The 25,642-nt window shown below is 45.9% G+C and overlaps 1 protein-coding gene across 8 annotated transcripts in view; it reads right to left on the reverse strand.

Moving 5' to 3' along the window:
• Positions 1 to 25,642, reverse strand: part of PLA2G6 (phospholipase A2 group VI) — a 103,872-nt gene that overhangs the window by 70,581 nt on the left and 7,649 nt on the right. For 6 of the 8 annotated variants that reach the window (XR_011315026.1, XM_069736962.1, XM_069736957.1 and 3 more), the window contains exons 3-5: positions 9,944 to 10,159; positions 2,343 to 2,526; positions 1,830 to 2,017 (exon numbers count right to left, since the gene is read on the reverse strand). Coding sequence is in view for 7 of the 8 variants with exons in the window: in XM_069736962.1 (XP_069593063.1) it covers positions 1,830 to 2,017; positions 2,343 to 2,526; positions 9,944 to 10,159 (588 nt within the window). In the remaining variant the exon portion in view is untranslated. Of the gene's footprint in view, positions 1 to 1,829; positions 2,018 to 2,342; positions 2,527 to 9,943; positions 10,160 to 13,902; positions 13,977 to 20,257; positions 20,327 to 25,642 lie in introns of those variants that run through there. The other 2 variants (XM_069736964.1, XM_069736963.1) reach the window with 2 other exon arrangements.

Genomic DNA, 25,642 nt, shown 5'->3' on the forward strand with positions numbered 1-25,642 from the left:
GACCACGCCCCCTTGAGGAAGCGACAATCACGCTCGCGAAACGCGCGTCGGGGTGAGTGGTCGCCCCTGAGACTGGATTGAAACAGACACCATCATGGGTAATTAACCCCTTATTCAGTTTATGTTTGTGTGTTTTTCTGAAATGGCTTAACTAGCACCTTGCTATTACTTTTTTCCTATTGTACTAGGATTGTGAGCCTATGATTTGATACATTGTTCATGCAGATATAATTTTCAGCACAGTGTTACATTTGTCCTGGTTGGCGGCCGCTCTATGTTGTCACCTTTTAGGATCAATCTCTATGAATATGATATTTAATTAAACATTGTATTTATTTATTTATATAATCTCTATATCATGTGTACTAAAAAAAATTTATTTACATAACTAGAATTTTTTAATATATGAAAACTCTAGTTCTCCTATTTTTCAAGTACAATGAAGTGTTTGCGATAACTGGCAAGGAGTCTTTTACAACGCACAGGAAGAATTTTGGCCCACTCATCTTTGCAGAATTGTTGCAATTCAGCCACGCTGGAGGGTTTCCAAGCATGAAAACACATTTTTAAGGTCATGCCACAGCATCTCAAATCTGATTAAGGTCAGGACTTTGACTAGGCCACTCCAAAGTCTTAATTTTGTTTTCCTTAAGCCATTCAGAGGTGGACTGGCTGGTGTGTTTTGGATTATTGTCCAGCTGCATAACCCAAGTGCACTTCAGCTTGAGATCACGAACAGACAGCCAGACATTCTCCTTCAGGATTTGCTGGTAGACAGCAGAATTCATGGTTCCGTTTACCACAGCAAGTCTTCCAGGTCCTTAAGCAGCAAAACAGCCCCAGGCCATCATACTGCCACCACCATATTTTACAATTGGTGTAATGTTGCTTTTTTGAAATGCTGTGTTACTTCTACGCCAGATGTCATGGGACACACACCTTCCAAAAAGTTCAACTTTTGTTCTTTCAGTTCACAGAATATCCTCCCAAAAGTCTTTGGGATCATCAAAATGTTTCTGGCAAAACTGAGACCCTTGTATGTTCATATTGCTCAGCAGTGGTTTTAGTCTTGGAACTCTGCCATGGAGGCCATTTTTGCCAAGTCTCTTTCTTGTGGTGGAGTCATGAACACTGACCTAAACTGAGGCAAGCTAGGCCTGCAGCTCTTTGGATGTTGTTGTGGGGTCTTTTGTGACCTCTTGGGTGAGCCGTTGCTGCATTCTAGGTCAGCTGGCCACGGCTGAGAAGGTTCACCATGTTTTCGCCATTTGTGGATAATGGCTCTCACTGTGGTTCCCTGGAGTCGCAAATGGCTTTATAACCTTTTCCAGACTGATACATTTCAATTACTTTGTTTCTCATATGTTCCAGAATTTCTTTGGATCGTGGCATGATGTCTAGCTTTTAAAGAACTTTTGGTCTACTTCACTTTGTCAGGCAGGTCCTATTTAAGTGATTTTTTGATTGAGAACATGTGTGGCAGTAATCAGGCCTTGGTGTGGATAGGCAATTTGAACTGAGCTTCCCAAAGATGTCATAAACTGCAGATAATTTATGTTTTAAGGGAGGGGCAATCACTTTTTCACACAGGGCCCTGTAGGTTTGGATATATATTTCCCCCTTAATAATAAAGACCTTCATTTAAAAACTGCATTTTGTGTTTACTTGTGTTATCTTTGTCTAATATTTTAACCTGTTTGGTGATCTGAAACATTTAAATGTGACAAAATATGTAAAAGAATATAAAACCAGGAAGGGGGCAAACACTTTTTCACACAACTGTATATCTATATGGAGCAATGCCTGAAGGAACAGAGCGTCTGCCTCACCCTTTCATTGAGTATTTCATAGCCGTGTGAATGGCATATCCATCTTTTCCAAGGATATCACAGCGAGCATGGCTGCGCAAAAAGGCTAGCACGGATTCAGTTTTGCCCATGCGACAAGCCACATGCAATGGAGTCTCTCCGGTGTTGCTCAGGTGGTTGATACCAACAGAAGGTACGGAGCACAGGATCTGAGTATGTAACATATATCAAACAGATGTGTAAGACATAGATAACAACAAGCAAGAGGTAATTCATTCAAATCAGGTAGTAGCTTAAACCATTGATCACACAGTGAAGATTTGGTAAACTTTTCAAAACCAGTATATGACTTCCTTTATACTGTTGTGGATCAGGAAGCAAGATTGGTTAGAAACGGCATTACAGGAATGCAAAAAATCTGCATTGTGTGGACCTGATGAGGAGTTTTATAAAGGTTTGGTGCAGTCACATCATGCATTACTGAAGAATAATCATTAAATGCAAAGAAAAGACATCACAGATAAAAATAAGAACCTCAATAACACGGGGGTTATTTTGCCGGGCAGCATAGTGGTACACGGTCTCGCCGTTGACGTCAGCAATATCCTCCCGAGCCTGGCACTCTTCTACCAACTCCTGTATGCATTCAATATCCCCTTTCTTGCAGGCCAGGTGAAGTGGGGTGCAGCCATCGTCACATTCAGTACTATTCACACTTCTGCAAAAGAAAATGTCGGTATTGCATACAAATAATAGAGCTTCTCACAAAAAGTATTTGAGAACAGCTTGTTGACACTAGGTTATGGAGTTTTATTTTTTTTTTTAAATAGTTTTTTATTGAAAGCAAATGTGAACAATACAATTTATGCATTTTCCAGTATTTTGCAAAATTTTAACATTTTCCAAGCCCCCAACAATCCCAACAAAACCCAACCCCCCCCCTCCCCTGACAGCTCATACCCAGTTATACTTTTGTTACCAGTATTGATGGTTCTTTGAGCCATTTGACTCACTTATGTCCGCTTGTTCCTCTAGCACTCTCTTCCTTTCAGAGGCCCTCATCCTCCCATTTCCCATAACTACTCATCCCAGCTCGAGCCACGGAGACCACATTTTGTCAAATGTTTCTATTTTCCCACGTCTTTTATAGACCCCCTTTTCCAAATTGAGACCATATTTAACATAATTCAGGAATTCACCCCTTGTAGGCGGTTCCTCTTTGATCCAGTTCCTTGCTATTACCTTCCTTGCCATGTATAATAGCCTAGCTATTGCTATCTTCCAGGTGTTATCCACTCTAATTTCCTCTACATATCCTAGTATACACACTATCGGATCCCTCGGCACTCTGCATTTATACGCCCCTTCCACACGGCTCATTACCACCAACCAGAAAGCAACCAGTCTTGGACATGTCCACATCATGTGGTATATTCCTGCATTCTCAGTCCCACATCTCGGGCATTCGGAGTCAGCACGCAACCCCGCTCTGTGCAACACTTCCGGTGATTTATAGACTCTGTGTAAGATATACAGCTGCGATAGTCTGTACGGCTCACTCAGTGACACTCGTGGAACCCACTCCAACACCGACTCCCAGGTTTCATCCTCCATTGGGCCTAAATCTCTTTCCCATTTCGCTCTCGCTTTTAAAGGGAAGCCTAGCAGATGTGCATGTAGAAGGTCCTTATAAAGGGTGGTAATGACTCCCCTTGTGGACCCTTCCCCACACACGTATTCCAGAACTATGTCCTCCTGGATCTCAATACCACCACCCTTGTTCTGAGCTTTAAAAGCATGTTTCATCTGAGCATATTGATATTCCCCAGTCGGTCTCAGTCCAAACTCCCCTTGCAGCTGCGAAAAGGACTTTAATCCTCGTTGTTGAATTATCTGAGCCACCAAGTGGATTCCTTTGGCCTGCCACTCCGCCAGCACTCCAAGGGCCGCAAACTCAACCAAATTATTATTAAACCATATCGGTGTAAATTTAGTCAGCCCCGTGACCCCCCGAATCTGTCGCAGTCTGGTCCATAATTTATATATCAAAAACATAGTTGGGTATAATTTCCCCAATGCATCCAAGGAACCATCCTCCAGACACTGCGCTACCGGTCGTCGGTCCGTCATCCCCTCCATCAAGTGCTGTACCGCACTGGAAGACGCCTCCCGCGCCCAGCCCTTCAAATGTTGGCTCTGGGCTGCAAGAAAATATAACTCAGGATTAGGTAAAGCCAATCCTCCATCTTCCTTGGGTCGCTGAAGCGTCTCCAGGCGAATACGTGGGCACCGCCTCCCCTATATCAGACTTCTAAATAGAGCATTAATCTGCCGGAATTTCCCACGTGGAATCCAAACTGGCGCATTATGTAGGACGTAGAGTAATTTGGGCATCACAACCATTTTAATGAGATTAACCCTACCTACCACCGATAAGTGTAATTTATTCCACGCATCCACTTTTGCTTTAAGAGCGCCCATGAGAGGTGTCAAATTCCTATATAAAAACTCTGTAATTGGCATCGAGATCCATATTCCCAGGTATTTGAAAAGGGATACTACCTTAAGCCGCCCCTCTCCCAATGGCTCACTTCTACTCTCCTCCACCTCATCCACCTCAAAGAGGACCGATTTATCCCAGTTTATCCTCAATCCCGATAAGTCTCCAAATTTCCCAACAATCTCGATAGCCCCATTCAAGGCTTCATCCGGGTCCGCCAGGAACAGTAAGATGTCATCTGCATATAATGCAATCTTCTCCTCCACACTCCCATATCTGAACCCAGGGACCTCATCTGATTGCCGGATCTTGGCGGCCAGTGGCTCCACAGCTAAGGCAAACAGAAGGGGCGACAGTGGGCAACCCTGCCTCGTACCTCTGGCCAGCTTTATAGGCTGAGAAAGCTCCCCATTCACTCTAATTCTAGCTGTTGGTAGTGAGTATAACAGTTGAGTCCACGCCACAAATTGCGGACCAATACCCATACATTTCAACACCCGCCAGAGATATCCCCACTCCACACTGTCAAACGCCTTATGGGCATCCAAGGATGCAATAACCCTTCGGCCACAATTGTCAGACTTCAGCTGCAGGTTCATATGCAGCCTCCGCAGATTAACCGCTGTAGATCTGTCAGGCATAAAACCAGATTGATCCGGATGTACAAGGTTAGCAATGACGCTGGACAAACGGGTAGCTAACACCTTGGCCAAGAGCTTGACATCGATGGTTAACAGAGAGATTGGGCGGTATGACTCAGGCTTCCCCAGATCCTTATCCTCCTTCGGAATAACCACTATATTAGCCTCCCTCATAGATGCTGGGAGAAACCCTTGGCATCCAGCCTCCTCCAGTACTAACTTTAATCTGGGAATCAGCACTTCCTCCAAACTTTTATAGATTTCGGCTGGTAACCCATCAACCCCAGGTGCCTTCCCATTGGCCATAGACTTCAGCGCCCGACTCAGTTCCTCCTCGGTGATAGGGGCATCGAGGCTCACCCTATCCTCCTCACTCAATTTCGGAAGACCCAGACTCTCAAGGAAAGTCTCCGTTTCTCCGGCTGACTCATTGACCTTGGAGGAATATAAGTCCGCGTAAAAGTCCGCAAAGACCTTTATAATATCCGGTGTTTCAGATACCCTGCTCCCCCCATCCGAAACCAACGAGTGTACATACGAGGTACTACGCTGAGCCGCGGCTACCACCGATAGCATGTGTCCAACTGTCTCTCCCTCCTGAAAATAAGCCACCCTCTGAAACTCCCGCTTCCTTTCAGCTTTCCCCAGCAGAATCTTTTCCATACAATTTTGCGCTGTTCTCAATCTTTTCTCTGCCTCGGAAGTCCCCAGCACAACCATCTCGTCCTCCGCGGCTTTCAGCTCCTCCAACGCCACTCTCTCCGCTTCCCTCGTCTTCCTCTTACACCTACTAATGTCTCTAAATAGTAACCCTCTCAGGTACGCTTTCATTGCATCCCAAACGGTTAGAGCATCTGTACTCCCATCATTTAACGCAAAGAATTCCGTCACCTCCTTCCCTATACCGTCCAAGTCAATGCTCTGTAACCAGTTAGGATGGATCTTCCATTCTCTCCCGCTTGCGGTCCGTGTCCCCAACAACCTAACCTCTACCTCAATTGGACTATGATCCGAAAGGGCCCTCGGCAGATAACGCACCTCCCCCACCATTGTGTCCAACAGGCGATTACCCAGTGCCATATCAATTCTGGATAGCGTAGCATGAGCCGGTGAATAGCACGAGTATCCTCTCTCCCCAACATGTCTGACTCTCCATAGATCAATCATGCCTAATTCACGCACATAGGTTCCAAATGTTGTAGTGTGCCCCTCCGACCTATTCTGGGTGTTCTTATTTTTATCCCAAAAGTCATCACATATATTGTTCAAATCCCCAATAATTAAGATTGGCATTGGCTCCCATCGTCCCACCCTCTCCAATACCTCCCTGATCTTCTTACTTGAATATGGAGGTGGAATATACATTGCCGCAACACACAATCTCACTCCATACAATATACATTGTATCACCACATACTGACCCTCAGCATCCACGCATACTTTCACCTCTTCATATTGCACTCCCACCGGCACCAACACTGACACACCTCTTGAGTACGTCGAAAAGGTAGAATGATACCCCTTCTGTATCCAACGTCTATTCAGTACGTCCACTTTCTCCTGTATCAAGTGCGTCTCTAGCAAGCATATCATAGAAGCCCGTTGATCCTTCGCATACTGCAAGCTCGCAGCTCTCCTAGACTTATCCGCCAGGCCTCTCACATTCCAGCTCAATAACTTAAAGCGGTCCCCTATTATGTGACTCATCATCTTTAGTTGTGTCGTTACTCCCGGTTCTGAGCTGTCTAACTTCCCTTCCCACCCTCACCCCACTCCCCCCTCCCCCACACCCCCCAATACTATACATTCTGCCTCTTATCAAGAGTGGGGCACCATCACCCATTGCGAACACTCTTGTTAACGTAACCTTCTCCTTCCGCCTCCCGCTACCGTTTATAACAGAATTCGGCGCAATTCTTAGAAGAACAATATAATTGAACCTGTATTGTATTACAACTGCAAGAAACTAAATAAACTTTTAGTACGCTGCACACCCTTCCTCCCTCGTACTTCTCCGCCGCATCAGCACTCCCATTGCTTTCCCTGAGTAATATCCAACTCCACCCTCCAACCTTCACATTTCAATTACCAGTGTACTGTCAGTCAATCTCTTTTTTTCCCCCCTTTTTGAAAGATTTAAGATATCTCCCGACCAACCCGCCTCACATTTTCAATCTCCTTTCCCTTTAAGTTTTTTAGCGTTAAGATCTATCCACTGGGTAGCGTCCTCCGGCGTCTGGAAAAAATGAATCTTATCCAACGCTACCACTCTCAGTCGTGCCGGAAACATCATGGAGTATTGCACTCCCAGTTCTCTCAGCCGTCTCTTGATACCCGTGAACATCATCTGTTGTTTCTGTACCAGGGCGGAATAGTCAGGGTAAATAGCAATTCTTTGACCTCCAATTGTCAGATCCGTCATGTCTCTAGCCTTCCTCAGGATAATGTCTCTGTCTCTGTAGTTTAGGATTTTGGCAAGCATGGTACGGGGACTTGCTCCAGGGACAGGTGGTTTCGGTGGGACCCTGTGGGCTCTCTCTACCGCAAATACTTTTGTCAGTGCTGCATCACCAAAGGTCTCAAGGAGCCAGCTTTCAATATACTCCGTGGGATTCCTCCCCTCAGTTTTTTCAGGGACACCCACTATACGAATGTTATTTCTTCTGGACCTATTCTCCAGATCCTCATTTTTTGCAGCTAGCTCCGATATTGTTTGAGCAAACTTCCTCTCCGCTTTCTGCAGCTGCACTATATGGTCTTCTGCAGTGCTCACTCTTTCCTCCACAGCCCCCACACGTTTGTCAATCTTTTGCAGGGCTGCATTTATCTGGGCTGTATCCCCTTTAACCTCCTGTAGCTGCTGGGTCAGGGATTGTTTGCAGGATGATACCAGTGCAAAGACATCTCTAAGGGTGGGCTCTGCTCCTGACTCCTTATCTTCAGGTCCCCCCGCTACCACCGCCATGTCACCATCCCCACTCTCCTGTTGTACCTCCTGCTCCTCTGCTGGGCTTTCCTCCTCTCCTTCTGTGTCTGTGTCCCCTCCGGCGTCCTCCTCTGCTTTTCCTGTGTTCCCTGCGGCTTCCACTCTAGCAAACTGCTGGAGCTTTGCCGCCACCGCCATTCTTTTCTGGCATGCCGCGTTGTCCTTCTCCGCCTTCTCCCTGGCGTCGGCGCCATCTTGGCCGGTCCCTGCCTCGCCGGCTCCGGCGTCTCTTTGTCTCCTCCTGGTCATGTTTGCCGATCTCGGGGCCGCCGCTATTCACCGCCGCACTCCCGGGACTCTCCTGCAGCCGGTAAGCGCTTTGAATCGCCGCTCAGCTGCGGCTTATCAGGATAAACTCAGCGTTAGCAGCGGGAGCGCTCTGTCACGCGTCCGCTTACATGGACGTTCAGGCCACGCCCCAGGTTATGGAGTTTTATAGAGTAACTATTGTTCCTTTTAGAATTTGAAAAATTGCAAAATCCTGTGCTGATCAATCTTATAATGTAAAAGATTAAAGGGTGTCGTGTCTTCAGCAAACAACTGGCTCCAGTCAGAGTTGGCTTGAGCAGAAGTCATCTTCTTCAAGTGTTGTGTGGAGAAACTATCATTTCAAATATACATGTATGTCATTTCATACATTTCTTACATACAAGTGCTAGCCATGTTTCTCATATGGTGGTCATTCACACGTCCATGATTTTTCAAGGAACGAACATCCTGCACAAAATTGGGAGACATGTCTGATTTTAATCAGATTTTCGGATTAAAAATCAGCAATGCAAGAGTCAGTGGGAAGAAAAAAAAAACAAAAAAAACCACACTTGGATGACATCTGAGTGCTCTATCTTTTTCACATACTGGTAGCTAGGAGAAGATAAAAAGATTTTTTTTTTTATGGTAAAACCTTACACACTGTCCAAAGTCTAACGAGGCTGATAAAGAAAAAAAAAAAAACTGATGAAACTCAGACCAATTTTCGCATATGAGAAAATCAGTGATGTGTGAATGAGGCCTAAGGCTGGAGGAGCTACTCAAACACATCTGTCCTCATTGCTTCTATATCTGTCTTCACAAAATTATATTTGCCATGGTCATTGAGTCTTTGTCTGATTTTACTGTCCTTTGCTGTAAGGCTACTGTCATAAATGGCTAAAATAAGCAAAATCTGCTGTTACTCCTCATTCTTCTGCAATCGGGTCGGGGGCAATGTCCCCAACATCTAAGTCCAGCTACTCTTCCTGTTAACATCAGCTTCTTACCTAGCACGCAAGGAAAACCTACAAATATGATTACCGTTCGGACATCAAGGATTTTATTTAAGAAATGCATACAATTTTTGACAAAAAAAACAAGCTTTCTTCAACAGGGTTGTATTAACAATGTTAAAGGGTTATTCCCATCTTCAGATATGGATATGGTCGGATTGTGTTTGTAATGTAAAAACATGCAGATTTGTCATTTACTGCTTATTAAAATGTGTAACCTTGAGATATTAACACTTGTTTACAGCTCGTTGCCTAGGAGACCGACCACTGCTGCTCTGTAGCTTGCAGTAAGTGTGCTCCAGAGACCTCAGTCAGCTTCAAAAGAAAGCTACAAGCTAAATAGAAAAGTGCATGTTCTGAGGGCTAGCTGTGGTGGTCGATCTCCAAGGCAATGAGCTGTAAACAAAAGAAAATAAAAAAGTGATATGTGAAAAATGACTGAAAATGTAAATTGCAAAATTGCTTGTATTTTCAAGCACTATCCGACAATACCGACTCATGAAGATGGAAATGACCCTTTAAACCATTTCGCTTTTACAGCCTCTACGTACATAGACTGCAGAATGAGTTAACTTTGAAGTGTCAGTGAGCTCATGCAGACGGTAGGGTTTTTAACTCTTATCTCTCACTTAACTTTGAGTTAGTCATGAATCAGTTTAGAAGACTAGAATTCAAAGAAATGACTTCATTTTTTGTGCACGTAAACAGTTACAGGTCACAACGTACCATTGGCCTCTTCCTACCTCAGAATACCGTTGTGTTTAAAACTTTCCCGAAGACCCAACTCTACAGCCACGTGTGCCAAAGACCAGTTGGGGTGCCCACGCAGACAGTCCGTTAGTAGCTGGACAGTGTCCAGGCGGAGACCGTGTCTGGAGCTCTCATAGAATGGACGCATTTTGGTTGCATATTCTTGGAATAGACGTAAAGCTTCTGTCTCAGAATCCAACTGAAATAGACTGAGAAGAGATTGGAAACATTAAAATGTAAGTAAATATGTGAATGAAGATAACTCTGTGATAAATGAAGCCAAGTCTGGCATCTGTAACCCCCTGTGAGTAGCGATTATCATCATGGAAGGCCAATGTAGGAGGAATGTAACACTAGTGGACAGGGCTGTGGAGTCGGTAAACCAAACCTCCAGCTCCTCAGTTTCCCTGACTTCCGACTCCACAGCACTAGTCACTACTGAGTAAGTAACAAAGTGCAGCACAGATTCATCCCCACTCCATCTCCACAGCACTAGTCACTACTGAGCATGTACATAAAGTGCAGCACAGATACATCTCCACTACGACTCCACAGCACTAGTCACTACTGAGTATGTAACAAAGTGCAGCACAGATTCATCCCCACTCCATCTCCACAGCACTGGTCACTACTGAGTATGTACATAAAGTGCAGCACATATTCATCCCCACTACGACTCCACAGCACTGGTCACTACTGAGTATGTACATAAAGTGCAGCACATATTCATCCCCACTCCATCTCCACAGCACTGGTCACTACTGAGTATGTACATAAAGTGCAGCACAGATTCATCCCCACTCCATCTCCACAGCACTGGTCACTACTGAGTATGTACCTAAAGTGCAGCACAGATTTATCCCCACTCCGTCTCCACAGCACTTGTCAATACTGAGTATGTACATAAAGTGCAGCACATATTCATCCCCACTACGACTCCACAGCACTGGTCACTACTGAGTATGTACATAAAGTGCAGCACATATTCATCCCCACTCCATCTCCACAGCACTGGTCACTACTGAGTATGTACATAAAGTGCAGCACAGATTCATCCCCACTCCATCTCCACAGCACTGGTCACTACTGAGTATGTACCTAAAGTGCAGCACAGATTTATCCCCACTCCGTCTCCACAGCACTTGTCAATACTGAGTATGTACATAAAGTGCAGCACAGATTCATCCCCACAGCACTAGTCACTACTGAGTATGTACATAAAGTGCAGCACAGATTCATCCCCACTCCATCTCCACAGCACTAGTCACTACTGAGTATGTACATAAAGTGCAGCACAGATTCATCTCCACTCCGTCTCCACAGCACTGGTCACTACTGAGTATGTACATAAAGTGCAGCACAGATTCATCTCCACTCCATCTCCACAGCACTGGTCACTACTGAGTATGTACATAAAGTGCAGCACAGATTCATCTCCACTCTGACTCCACAGCACTGGTCACTACTGAGTATGTACATAAAGTGCAGCACAGATTCATCTCCACTCCATCTCCACAGCACTGGTCACTACTGAGTATGTACATAAAGTGCAGCACAGATTCATCTCCACAGCACTGGTCACTACTGAGTATGTACATAAAGTGCAGCACAGATTCATCTCAACTAAAAGCCGAGATCCTTAGATCAGGAACAGAACAGACATTTATAGGACATTTCACAACTTTCCCAAATTCTTATGAAAACATGTACAGCACCTCCTGCATTGTACTACTGTATCCAATTTATTATATATTTTAGGAGTTGGTCCATTTTATACCGACTACAATTCCACAGCCCTGCTAGTGGCTAATCTAATCGGCGGCAGTCCATGTAGTGCAGGGATGGATTAGGTCCATCAGACACCAATGATCCTCAGAAGGAAGAAGTCTCTGCACTGCTGCAGCTCGTTCTACCGACACAATGTTATTTCCAGTCATCTGGGGTACAGGGTATTGAGGCGCTGCGTTCGTCCTTCTGTCTCTCTATTATCAAGTTCAATGGGGTCCTGAAGGTTTCTTATTACAGTATGAATCACTCTACAACCTGTGTGCAAGAGGATCCAGGGACTGAGTTACCGAATACTCCAAAAGGGAATGTTCTCAAGCACCAGAAGTTTTTAAAACTTAGCCTTTAATCATATTGGATAAAAAACAAAATATGACAATGTGCACTTGTTAAAAAAAAACATAATGCTTACACATTTTGGGTAGAAAAACCCTAAATCATAGCTAGACATTTTAAAAGGGAATGAAAGAACAGCAGGAGGCACCAAAACAACATCTAGACACAAAAACAGAGTTAAAGGGAACCGGTCACCCCCAAAATCGAAGGTGAGCTAAGCCCACCGCCATCAGGGGCTTATCTACAGCATTCTGGAATGTTGTAGATAAGCCCCCAATGTATCCTGAAAGATAAGAAAAACAGGTTATATTATACTCACCCAGGGGCGGTCCCGGTACACCTTCAAATTTGGGGATGACAGGTTCCCTTTAAGTAAATTGCAATTAAGGGATATGCAGCTTTCCTTTTTGGGATCCCCATCTACACTGTGTGCAGAATTATTAGGCAAGTTGAATTTTAGAGGATTATTTTTATTATTGATCAACAACTATGTTCTCAATCAACCCAAAAGACTCAAATATCAAAGCTTAATATTTTTGGAAGTTGGAGTGTTTTTTTTTTTTTTAGATTTGGCTATCTTAGGAGGATATCTGTTTGTGCAGGTAACTATTACTGTGCAGAATTATTAGGCAACTTAATAAAAACCAGATATATTCCCATTTCACTTGTTTATTTTCACCAGGTAAGCCAATAGAACTGCACAAAATTTAGAAATAAACATTTCTAACATGCAAAAACTAAACTCCCCAAAATTAGTGACCAATATAGCCACCTTTCTTTATGATGACACTCAGCAGCCACCATCCATCCATAGATTCAGCAGCCATCACAGCCTCCCAGACACTGTTCCGAGAGGTGGACTGTTTTCCCTCCCTGTAGATCTCAGATTTTATGAGGGACCACAGGTTCTCTATGGGGTTCAGATCAGGTGAACAAGGGGGCCATGTCATTATTTTTTCTTCTTTGAGACCTTTACTGGCCAGCCATGCTGTGGAGTAGTTGGAGGCATGTGATGGAGTATTGTCCTGCATGAAAATCATGTTTTCCTTGAATGACACCGACGTCTTCCTGTACCACTGCTTGAAGAAGTTGTCTTCCAGAAACTGGCAGTAGGTCTGGGAGTTGAGCTTCACTCCATCCTCAACCTGAAAAGGTCCCACAAGTTCATCTTTGTTGAAACCAGCCCATACCAGTACCCCACCTCCACCTTGCTGGCGTCTGAGTCGGAGTGGAGCTCTCTGCCCTTTAGTGATCCTGCCTCTGGCCCATCCATCTGGCAAATCAAGAATCACTGTCATTTCATCAGTCCATAAAACCTTTGATAAGTCAGTCTTAAGATATTTCTTGGCCCAGTCTTGATGTTTTATCTTATGTTTCTTGTTTCAGCCTTCCTTACCTTGGCCATGTCCCTGAGTATGGCACACCTTGTGCTTTTTGTTACTCCAGTAATGTTGCAGCTCTGAAATATGGCGAAACTGGTGACAAATGGCATCTTGGCAGCTTCACGCTTGATTTTCCTCAATTCATGGGCAGTTATTTTGTGCCTTTTTTGCCCAACACGCTTCTTGCGACCCTGTTGGCTATTTGCCATGAAACGCTTGATTGTTCGGTGATCACGCTTCAAAAGTTTGGCAATTTCAAGACTGCTGCCTCCCTCTGCAAGACATCTCACAATCTTGGACTTTTCAGAGCCCGTCAAATCTCTCTTCTGACCCATTTTGCCAAAGGAAAGGAAGTTGCCTAATAATTAAGCACACCTTATATAGGGTTTTGATGCCATTAGACAACACCCCTCCTCATTACAGAGATGCACATCACCTGATTTACTTACTTGGTAGTTGGCTCTCAAGCTTTTTTTTTTTGGAAGTGCATTTGAACAGCAAGGTTGATTGCTGTTGAGGGGAACTAGGAAAAAAAAATAAAAAATCTCTATAAATCTTCAGCAGAGCGAGTGTGAGCGAGCTGAGTGTGACCAGAGCGTAATGGCCCCGTCACACATAGCGAGATCGCTAGCGAGATCGCTGCTGAGTCACAAGTTTTGTGACGCAACAGCGATCTCAGTAGCGATCTCGCTATGTGTGACACGTACCAGCGATCAGGCCCCTGCTGTGAGATCGCTGGTCGTGTCGGAATGGCCTGGGCCATTTTTTGATCGTTGAGGTCCCGCTGACATCGCTGAATCGGCGTGTGTGACGCCGATTCAGCGATGTCTTCGCTGGTAACCAGGGTAAACATCGGGTTACTAAGCGCAGGGCTACATACTTACCTATCGCTGTCTGTCCTCGGCGCTCTGCTTCTCTGGTCTGGCTGTGACCACAGCGGCCGGAAAGCAGAGCGGTGACGTCACCGCTCTGCTTTCCGGCTGACCGGCGCTCACAGCCAGACCAGAGAAGCAGAGCGCCGAGGACAGACAGCGATAGGTAAGTATGTAGCGTTTGTTTTTTTACTTTTAGGATGGTAACCAGGGTAAACATCGGGTTACTAAGCGCGGCCCTGCGCTTAGTTACCCGATGTTTACCCTGGTTACCGGGGACCTCGGGATCGTTGGTCGCTGGAGAGCTGTCTGTGTGACAGTTCTCCAGCGACCAAACAGCGACGCTGCAGCGATCCGGATCGTTGTCGGTATCGCTGCAGCGTCGCTATGTGTGACGGGGCCTTAAGTGTGGACGGCGGTAAGTGTGACTTGTGATTCAGTGACTTTGGAGTCAGGGAGTTTTCAGGGGAGGAATTACTGAATTGCTGTCTGATTTTTATTAATACTTTGTATTTATTTATATTTTTTTTTATTGAACTGTTCTGTCTGGTGCAATCCCCATTAGGAAATGTGCTCCACGATTGTTAATGCCATCCAGTGCACATCTTGCCACATGTATGCAGTCCTTGAGCAGCCGATCGAGGGTGCATACTGCTGTGCGAGATGTGAGCACTTTGTGCATTTGGAAACCCAGATTCTGACTCTAAATGTGCAGCTGGCAACACTGAGATCCATAGACAACATGGAGAGGAGTCTTCTGCTCACGGAGCAGACGCTCAATGGGACAGATGAGGGGGGGGGGGGGGGATGGTGGGATGGAGCTGCAGGACAATGAAGTAGCAAGCTGGGTGACAGTTAGGAAGCGGGGTAGAGGGAAGAGTGCCAGGGAGGCTAGTCCTGATCTGGCACACCCCAATAAGTTTGCTAAGTTGGCAGATGAGGGGGGTGCCAGTACAGGGGTAGCAGTGCTGCAGCCAGGCATGTCCTCTGAAAGCCGGAGGAGTGACTGCTCCAGTAGGGCGGGAAATAGGAGAGCAGGGCAGGCCAGACAGGTGCTGGTAGTGGGGGACTCAATTATTAGGGGAACAGATAGGGCAATCTGTCACAAAGACGGGGATCGTCGAACGGTGTGCTGCCTACCTGGCGCTCGAGTCCGACACATCGCTGAGCGGGTGGACAGATTACTGGGAGGGGCTGGTGAGGACCCAGCAGCGGTCATGGTGCACATTGGCACAAATGACAAAGTTAGAGGCAAGTGGAAGGTCCTTAAAGATGATTTCAGGGAATTAGGCTGCAAGCTGAAAGCAAGGACCTCCAACGTGGTATTTTCCGAAATACTGCCTGTACCACGTGCCACGCCAGAGAGGCAACGGGAGATTAGGGAGGTTAATAAGTGGCTCAAGAATTGGAAGGAGGGGTTTGGGTTCCTGCAGAACTGGGCCGACTTCTCAGTTGGCTACAGGTTCTACGCTAGGGACAGGCTGCACCTCAATGGGAAAGGTGAAGCTGTGCTGGGGGAGAAAATGGCTAGAAGGTTGGAGGAATGTTTAAACTAGGGATTGGGGGGGGGAGGGTATTCATTTTATAGGAGGGAAAGATAGTGCAGATAGAGACCTGGGCACAAATAAGGAAGTTGGGGGTGGCGGTGGCATGGGGGGTGAGGTTAGAACAGTTAATAATTTAAGAAAGAATAGAGGTACAGAGAGGAACATCAAGTGCATGTATACTAATGCCAGAAGCCTCGCCAACAAAATGGACGAATTAGAACTAATGTTGTTGGAGCATAATTATGACATGGTGGGGATATCTGAAACGTGGCTGGATGAGAGCCATGACTGGGCTGTTAACCTGCAGGGCTATAGCCTGTTCAGAAATGACCGTACAGATAAGCGAGGGGGAGGGGTGTGTCTATATGTAAAATCATCCTTAAAACCCATCCTGCGCGATAATATAGGTGAATTTAATGAAAATGTAGAATCCCTGTGGGTGGAGATAAGGGGAGGGGAAAAAATAATAAATTACTGATAGGGGTTTGTTATAAATCTCCAAAAATAATGGAAGCAATGGAGAATATCCTCGTAAAGCAAATAGATGAAGCTGCGACTCAAGGAGAAGTCATTATTATGGGGGACTTCAACTACCCTGAAATAGATTGGGGAACAGAAACCTGCAGTTCCAGCAAAGGTAATCGGTTTTTGACAATTATGAGAGACAATTACCTTTCACAACTGGTTCAGGACCCAACAAGAAGGGGGGCACTGCTAGACCTAATATTAACCAACAGGCCAGACCGCATATCAAATATAAGGGTTGGGGGTTACTTGGGAAATAGCGATCACAAAATAATAAGTTTTCATGTATCCTTTAAAAAGATGTGTAGTAGAGGGGTTACAAGGACACTAAACTTCAGGAGGGCAAATTTCCAACGGATGAGAGAGAATCTTGGTGCAATTAACTGGGACGATATCCTGAGACACAAAAATACACAGAGAAAATGGGAGACGTTTATTAGCATCCTGGATAGGACCTGTGCACAGTATATACCGTATGGGAATAAACATATTAGAAATAGGAGGAAACCAATATGGCTAAATAGAGCTGTAAGGGGCGCAATAAGGGTCAAAAAGAAAGCATTTAGAGAATTAAAGGAAGTAGTTAGTGAGGAGGCATTAAATAAATACAGAAAATTAAATAAATTCTGTAAAAAGCAAATCAAGGCAGCAAAGATTGAGACAGAGAGACTCATTGCCAGAGAGAGTAAAAATAATCCTAAAATATTCTTTAACTACATAAATAGTAAGAAACTAAAAAATGATAGTGTTGGCCCCCTTAAAAATAGTCTGGGTGAGATGGTGGATGAGGATGAGGAAAAAGCCAATATGCTAAATGACTTTTTTTCATCAGTATTTACACAAGAAAATCCCATGGCAGACAAAATGTCTAGTGATAAAAATTCCCAATTAAATGTCACCTGCTTAACCCAGCAGGAAGTGCGGCGGCATCTAAAAATCACTAAAATTGACAAATCTCCGGGCCCGGATGGGATACACCCTCGAGTACTGCAGGAATTAAGTACAGTCATTGATAGACCATTATTTTTAATCTTTAAAGACTCCATAATAACAGGGTCTGTGCCACAGGACTGGCGTATAGCAAATGTGGTGCCAATATTCAAAAAGGGAACAAAAACTGAACTCGGAAACTATAGGCCAGTAAGCTTAACCTCTACTGTGGGTAAAATCCTGGAGGGCATTCTAAGGGACGCTATACTGGAGTATCTGAAGAGGAATAACCTCATGACCCAGTATCAGCACGGGTTTACTAGGGACCGTTCATGTCAGACTAATTTGATCAGTTTCTATGAAGAGGTAAGTTCCGGATTGGACCAAGGGAACCCAGTGGATGTAGTGTATATGGACTTTTCAAAAGCTTTTGATACGGTGCCACACAAAAGGTTGATACATAAAATGAGAATAATGGGGATAGGGGAAAATATGTGCAAGTGGGTTGAGAGCTGGCTCAGGGATAGGAAACAAAGGGTGGTTATTAATGGAGCACACTCGGACTGGGTAGCGGTTAGCAGTGGGGTACCACAGGGGTCAGTATTGGGCCCTCTACTTTTTAACATATTTATTAATGACCTTGTAGGGGGCATTCAGAGTAGAATTTCAATATTTGCAGATGACACTAAACTCTGCAGGGTAATCAATACAGAGGAGGACAATTTTATATTACAGGATGATTTATGTAAACTAGAAGCTTGGGCTGATAAATGGCAAATGAGCTTTAATGGGGATAAATGTAAGGTCATGCACTTGGGTAGAAGTAATAAGATGTATAATTATGTGCTTAATTCTAAAACTCTGGGCAAAACCGTCAATGAAAAAGACCTGGGTGTATGGGTGGATGACAAACTTAAATTCAGTGGCCAGTGTCAGGCAGCTGCTACAAAGGCAAATAAAATAATGGGATGCATTAAAAGAGGCATAGATGCTCATGAGGAGAACATAATTTTACCTCTATACAAGTCACTAGTTCGACCACACTTAGAATACTGTGCACAGTTCTGGTCTCCGGTGTATAAGAAAGACATAGCTGATCTGGAGCGGGTGCAGAGAAGAGCGACCAAGGTTATTAGAGGACTGGGGGGTCTGCAATACCAAGATAGGTTATTACACTTGGGGCAATTTAGTTTGGAAAAACGAAGACTAAGGGGTGATCTTATTTTAATGTATAAATATATGAGGGGACAGTACAAAGACCTTTCTGATGATCTTTTTAATCATAGACCTGAAACAGGGACAAGGGGGCATCCTCTGCGGTTGGAGGAAAAAAGGTTTAAGCATAATAACAGACGCGGATTCTTTACTGTAAGAGCAGTGAGACTATGGAACTCTCTGCCGTGTGATGTTGTAATGAGTGATTCATTACTTAAATTTAAGAGGGGACTGGATACCTTTCTGGAAAAGTATAATGTTACAGGGTATATACACCAGATTCCTTGATAGGGCGTTGATCCAGGGAACTAGTCTGATTGCCGTATGTGGAGTCGGGAAGGAATTTTTTTCCCCAATGTGGAGCTTACTCTTTGCACATGGGGTTTTTTTGCCTTCCTCTGGATCAACATGTTAGGGCATGTTAGGTTAGGCTATGGGTTGAACTAGATGGACATATAGTCTTCCTTCAACCTTAATAACTATGTAATAACTATGTAAAGCCTGAACAGCTTGAAGTAGGACAACATGTATAAAAAGTATCATGTCATCAAAATACAAATTGCCTAATAATTCTGCACACAGTGTATGACGATCATAAGCCCCAATAGGGCATACATGTAGAGGTTGTCCTTGTAGGACAGCTCCTTTATTAATAAGACAAGAAAATCTTCAGGGAAAAAATACTCCAAAGTCAATGTTCCATCAGCAGAATACGGGTGATTTCTACGCCTGGACTCTAGAGACAAATACAGGCCCAAAAGGGGATCTAATGTGCCACACCAAAAGCATCATGGAGATCTATGGCATTGGCAGTTCTGGTTGTCAGACCAGAAGTCAGCCTGGTAGATTAAATGCTGAAATGTCACCAATTCACATTTGCTTAAAAATTAACCCAACAGTGAAACCTAATGCTTCCTGCAACCAAATACAAGTGAATTGCTGACATTTTTGTAATCTTAAGACAGAAATAACTCTGCCCAAACCTGTCGTGTAATAACCCAGCTGGCACAGTTTCAGTCCAGAAAGAATGGATCTTCCAGGCCAAGTCTCTGTACCAGTGAACGTGCCAGCTCTTTCCTTGTACTGTATTTAAAAAAAAAAAAAAAAAAGCGTCAAAAGTTACTAAGCCCTCAGTAGTTTATTTAATATGTAGCAGACACTTTAATTGCCTGCAGGCTGGTGGGGTCCAGGTCCCGAGACCTCCACTAAATACTCAAAGGTCGCCCGAAAAGTGAGCAGATTAGGCGACTGGAGCCCATTGCTCCTGCCGCAAAGGCAGTATAGAGTCATTAGAAAGCATAGGCTTTGTGGGATGAGTGCGTCAGGCAGCAATGATCTGATAAGGCGAAAATGGCCACTAACGCCATAGCTAGCTGAGACGGGCATTTCCAGCAGGGTAACATGACCATGTTTTTTTGCTCCCCTTCTTCCCAGAGCCATAACTTTTTTTTATTTTATACAGACGTGTTAGGACTTGCTTTTTTGCGGGATGAGTTGTGCTTTTGAAAGACACTAATGATTTTAACATATCGTTTACTGGAAAAAAATTCCAAGTGCAAACCCTCAGTATTTTTTTTTTCTAACTATGTTCACTAAATGCTAAAATGGACCTGCCATTATGATTCTCCAGGTAATTATGAGTTCATAGACACCAACCATGTCTAGGTTCTTTTTTATTTAAGTGGTTAAAAAAATAGGGATTTTTGTGTACTCACCGTAAAATCCTTTTCTCCGAGCCATTCATTGGGGGACACAGACCATGGTGTATGCTGCTGCCACCAGGAGGCTGACACTAAGTAATACAAAGAAAAAGTTAGCTCCTCCCCTGCAGTATACACCCTCCTGCTGGCTCCCAGCTAACCAGTTCGGTGCAAAAGCAGTAGGAGATCAATAACGACATATAAGCGTAAAGCATGTCACATTATATATAAGAGTACAACATATCAAAAGATAAAAACAAAGCATAAGCTAATAACAGGGTGGGAGCTGTGTCCCCCAATGAATGGCTCGGAGAAAAGGATTTTACGGTGAGTACACAAAAATCCCTATTTCTCCTTCGCCTCATTGGGGGACACAGACCATGGGACGTCCCAAAGCAGTCCCTGGGTGGGGACAACATCACTTCAGGCCGTGTAGCCGCTACTTACAAGTGCGCCACCGCGGCCTGCAAAGTCCACCTGCCCAGACTCACATCTGTGGAAGTGAGTGAATTATAGTGCTTCAAGAATGCATGCGGCCTGGAGGAATTCGCAAGCCTGCGGTCGTGCTTGCCGACGTCTGGCGCCTAGAGCCCTCAGACAGGGAGATAGGCTGGCATTTAGCGCGAAAGGACTCCTGGATGGAGAAAAGAATCCACCAGGATAACGTGGCCGAAGAAAAACGGCTAAACCCTTCCTGCGACAGTCAGGAAGCCTACTTACCATTGAAAAACCCGAGTAAAATGTCCAACCTTTGGAAGGACGTCGTCCTCGATACGTACCCACTCGGAGCACTCGCTTCTTCCAGATTATGGAGAACCCATTCCGCTTTGTGGACTAGAGCCGAAGGAGATGAGAGGACGATGCCCCTGCAACAGTGGAGATATAATACCCCTTGGCAACGAGGGAAGGGGATGGCTAGAGGGCAACCTTGCCTTGAAGGTAATAAGGAAAAAAGATAAAGAACAGAGTGTCGAGATCTGAAGACTCATCAGGAGGACAAGAGCGCAGAGAAAGAAGGGGAGAGACCCTCCCTGATAGAAAAGTCTATCCGGATCAGAAAAGGAGTCCACTGTAAGATGCCCAGGACCATTAAGGTCCCACGGATTTAACGGTACGCGGTAGGGAAGAACTACAGGTTGAGGCCTGCAAGAAAGACCATATTTCCAGCTTGAGACAATAAGCCGGAAAAATACTAGTACCGCAAGCGAGAAAAAAACCTGACATGGTCAGTGCGGGTCTCCCGGGATCACTGGGGCCCTACCCGCTTCCGAAAAGGTTTCAGACGCAGTGGAAGAGGGGTTATGGAAATTGGTACCATGGAAGAATAGATCATGCACTGCAATGGTCTTGGATCGCGAGGCCAAACCATGAACTGGAGTACATTGGCGTTCAGTTTGGACGCCATCCGAACTACCTCTGGAGTACTCCAGTGAAGGCAGGTCCGATGGAAGATTTCCGAGTGAAGTTCCCACTCACTTGAGGAAAAACCCGGACGGCTGAATATGTCTGCCGCCCAGTGTTCTACTCCAGGGAATGTACTGTTGAGATCACCGAAGATAGAACTCGGCCCATCAGAGAGTGCGAGGTACCTTAGCCATGGCGCTTGACTGAGGGTACTTGCTAGATGGCTAACTTGGGGCACAGCCGAGGCATTATCCAACTGAAGACCCGCCAGAAGGCAGAGGGCCTGCTGAAGGAATAGCCGTACCGTTCGGATCTACAGAGAGATGATCGGGAGAAGAAAACTGGCAATGGTATCTCCCAATAGCCCTTGGGCCAGGAGAAGGCTCTGGAAGAGAAAGGAGCTCAGAGACTACCCTTTGAGAGCCTGATTGACTTGCAGAAAACGAGCGCAGCGAAGGAAACTGCTTCCGTAGACGTCCTTTCCCTCAGAACCCTCCTAGCGAATTGAAAGAACCGAGGGAATGAGAGATCGAGTGCGCAAGCTCCCTGTAGAAGGGCCACGACCTAGACCCGAGAGAGAATAACCATCCTTCTTGGGCAGGATCATCCTCAAAGAGGATCTGCTGGGCTGAGAATGAGGAAAAAAAAAAAACTTGTCTAAGTTTAGCTGCTAGCCCAATAGAGAGGTAATTGCAAGTGATATGGACGACTCAGCGTAGTCCTAGGAGAGCGGCTACAAAGTCGACCAAATAGGGCAGGACGACCATGCTTCTAAGGTGCAAGAAGAACATGACAACCGTCATGACCCTTGCGACCACTCTGGTGTGGTAGCCAGGCAGAAGGGCCAGGTCGTGAAAATACTGTTCGCGAATGGAAAGGCGAAGAGATTATAGTAGAGAGGAGAAATAGGTATGTGAGGGTAAGAATCCCGAATGATGATGGATGCCAGAAAACAACCACGTTTCTCTGTTGAAGAAGTGGCTGAGCGGAGGAACTCCATCCGAAAAAAGAAAGGGCCCTGTCAAAGGTTGTTAGAAGTTTGGGGTCCAGGAATGGAGATACTTTTCATTCCCTCCATTTTGGAACCAAGATCCCTTAGATCTAGACTGTCCTGGCCAATGCTTCCACTGCTGGTTGAGCCTGAAGAAGAGATACGATCCCTTGCTAGTCTCCCGCTCAGAAGATTTGATTGGCCAGCTATACTGTGGAACGAAGTAGATAAGGTCTGGGACCCGGAGACTTTCATTCTCTCCCTTTGGTCAAGCAACCTATGTGGCGGCTAAGGAAGGGTAGAGCGCTGAACCCGAAACCACAAGACGGAACGAACTAGATTTGCTATCCGACCGTCTGTGGAATCTTAATTGATGATACACCTGCCAGGATACTGGTAGGAATACCGCAAGAAATTCTGCCCGGCGAGTCTGCCAAGTGACAGAATGCGGGACTGTAACCAGCAGGTCTCTGCCATCGTCGTGCAGAGAAGAAAATAAGGAAAAACCTCGATCCACCATCTTCTTAACAGGGAAGTGGAGAGGAATCGTCCACTTTCTTGCATCTGATACAAAGGGGGGAAAACCTCCTTGTTGGGACGCCACAAATGTGGACGCCACATCCCCAGAATTGAGGTTTCCGAGTGGACAGGGCAGGTTGTGGCGATAGACCTGGATGCAGAAGATACATGGAGGCGACACTCCGTGTGCTCGTCTGTTGAAGGTGTGGGGGGAAATCGGAGCCATTTAAGGGACCCGTCGCCCATAAAATTCCGACCAGGTATGGTATCCTACTTAGAGGTCTTCCAGTGCATCACCGTCAAATGTTGATGGAGATTTTCTAGAACCTGTACGTTTTTCTAGAATACTTGCGGCCCCTGCTAGCCGACGGCTCCCATTGTAGGAGAGGGAGCATGTGAGTGCTCCAGAGCTCAGTTAGGGTGACCAGCTTAGGATAGATGATGTGCCCTTAAGACCAGTAAATACTGGTCATGCGCCTTTAAGGCTAGGGGTTACTGGCCATGAGCCTTTAAGACCAGGGAATACTGGTCTTGTGCCTTTTGTAAGATGACATACTGTTCATGTGCCTTTAAAAGCAGGGCATGCTGAAATCCAGGAGATAATGGTCATGTGCCATTAAAACCAGGGTATGCTGGTCATTTGCGTTTAGGACCAGGGCGTACTGGTCCTGAGCCTTTAAGTCCAGGGCATAATGGTCACGTGCCTTGAAGACCAGGGCATACTGGTCGTGTGCCTTTAAAAGCCAGGGCATACTGGACATGAGCCTTTAAGACCAGGGCATACTGGTCATGTGCCTTGAAAACCAGGACGTACTAGTCATGTGCCTTTAAGACCAGGGCATACTGGTTATAGCGTTTAAGACCAGGGGATACTGGTCACGTGCCTTTAAGACCAGGGCATACTGGTCATGTGCCTTGAAGACCAGGGCATAATGGTCACGTGCCTTTAAGACAAGGGCATACTGGTCATGTGCCTTTAAGACCAGGGTATACTGGACACGTGTCTTTAAGACCAAGGGATACTGGTCACGAGTCTATAAGACCAGGGCATGCTGGTCACGTGCCTTTAAGACCAGGAATACTGGTCATGAAAGGAATGTTGGAACAAGTGCCTTAAAGACCAGCAAAGCTGGTAATGTGCCTTTAAGAACAAGAATGCTGGTCATGCTCCTTTAAGACCAGGGATGCTGGTCATGTGCCTTTAAGACGAGGGCATACTTGCCATGTGCCTTTAAGACCAGTGCCTACTGGCCCTGTGCCTTTAAGACCAGGGCATACTGGCCTGATTAAGTACTAAGGAAAAGGAGACCGGCTTCTGGCAGAGCAGAGAATGCTGGGGATGTGACCCTTTTAAAACTAGGGGACCCTTAAGACCAGGGAATGCTGGTCCTGGGTTTAATAAAAAGGCATGGAAAGCTGGGGATGCACCTATGGGCCCAGCGACTACCGGGCAGAGTATTAAATACCAGGGAATGAGTCACCAGGGAATGAGTCACCATTTGCAAGCCTGCACACTGTACTATACATTCTGTAGTGTGCAGGAGCACCAGAGATTGCAGCCTTAAGTATATAAAAAACAGGGAAAGCTAGTCCCTTAATGCTTCCGGGATGCGTGCCGGGGGGGGGGGGATATTGGGGCGATTCACCTTACTCAGGTTCTGAGTCCCCAGTCTGGAATAGCGCTGACTTCAGCGCTGAAAAACCGCCGGCCGCAGCCCCCTCCAGAAGAAATAGTGACCGCAATGGAGGAGGAAGAAGATGGCCGCCGAGATCTCGTCTGGAACGAGAAGCGCCTGAATAGGGGGGCGGAGACGCTAGAAGGGAGCAAGCGGTGGGCGGGGCTTCCCGGGATGCGGCCTAAACAGGGCAGAAGCCGGGGACAAAATTTATGGCTTCGGCCGGCGCGCACCCGCAGACTGAGGGGAACAGTGCCGCGAAGCTCTGTGGGGACCCAGTCGCTATGGAGCCCTCCTCTGACCGCCGGAAAACCCAAATCTCACGGAGCACTTACCCCAATATGGAGGGAGTGGCAGATGCTGCAGGTAGGAGCTGTGCCCGGGTAGATAGGACGGTGCAGGGTTGGGGAGCCTCCATCCACCATCCCTGCAGAAGAGGGGTGGAGAGGAACCGTCTGCCTCCTTCCATCATCCGCTTTTTCAGTGGTGATGCAGTGGGGGCTGCTCGGACGCCACGCTGGAAGGTGCCTCTGTACAGCCGAGGGTAAAACCTGGTGGACAGGGCTGAATGTCCGGCAATAGGCCTGGCTGCAGAAGAGGATACTGAAGGTGAAACTCCAGTGCTCGTCTGATAAGGGAGGGGGGAGATCGGTGCCCTAGAAGGGGCCCGTCGCCCCTAGAATCAGCTCAGGCAGTGGCTTCCCACGTCGCAGGAGAGGATAAGGAGAGGTGAAACTCCCGTGCTCGCCTGTTGATGGTTCGAGGAGATCGGAACATGAAAGAATCCGTCGCCCCATTCGACCGTAGTAA

This window comes from Ranitomeya imitator, chromosome 8, assembly GCF_032444005.1.
Source record: "Ranitomeya imitator isolate aRanImi1 chromosome 8, aRanImi1.pri, whole genome shotgun sequence".
Taxonomy (NCBI): Eukaryota; Metazoa; Chordata; class Amphibia; order Anura; family Dendrobatidae; genus Ranitomeya; species Ranitomeya imitator.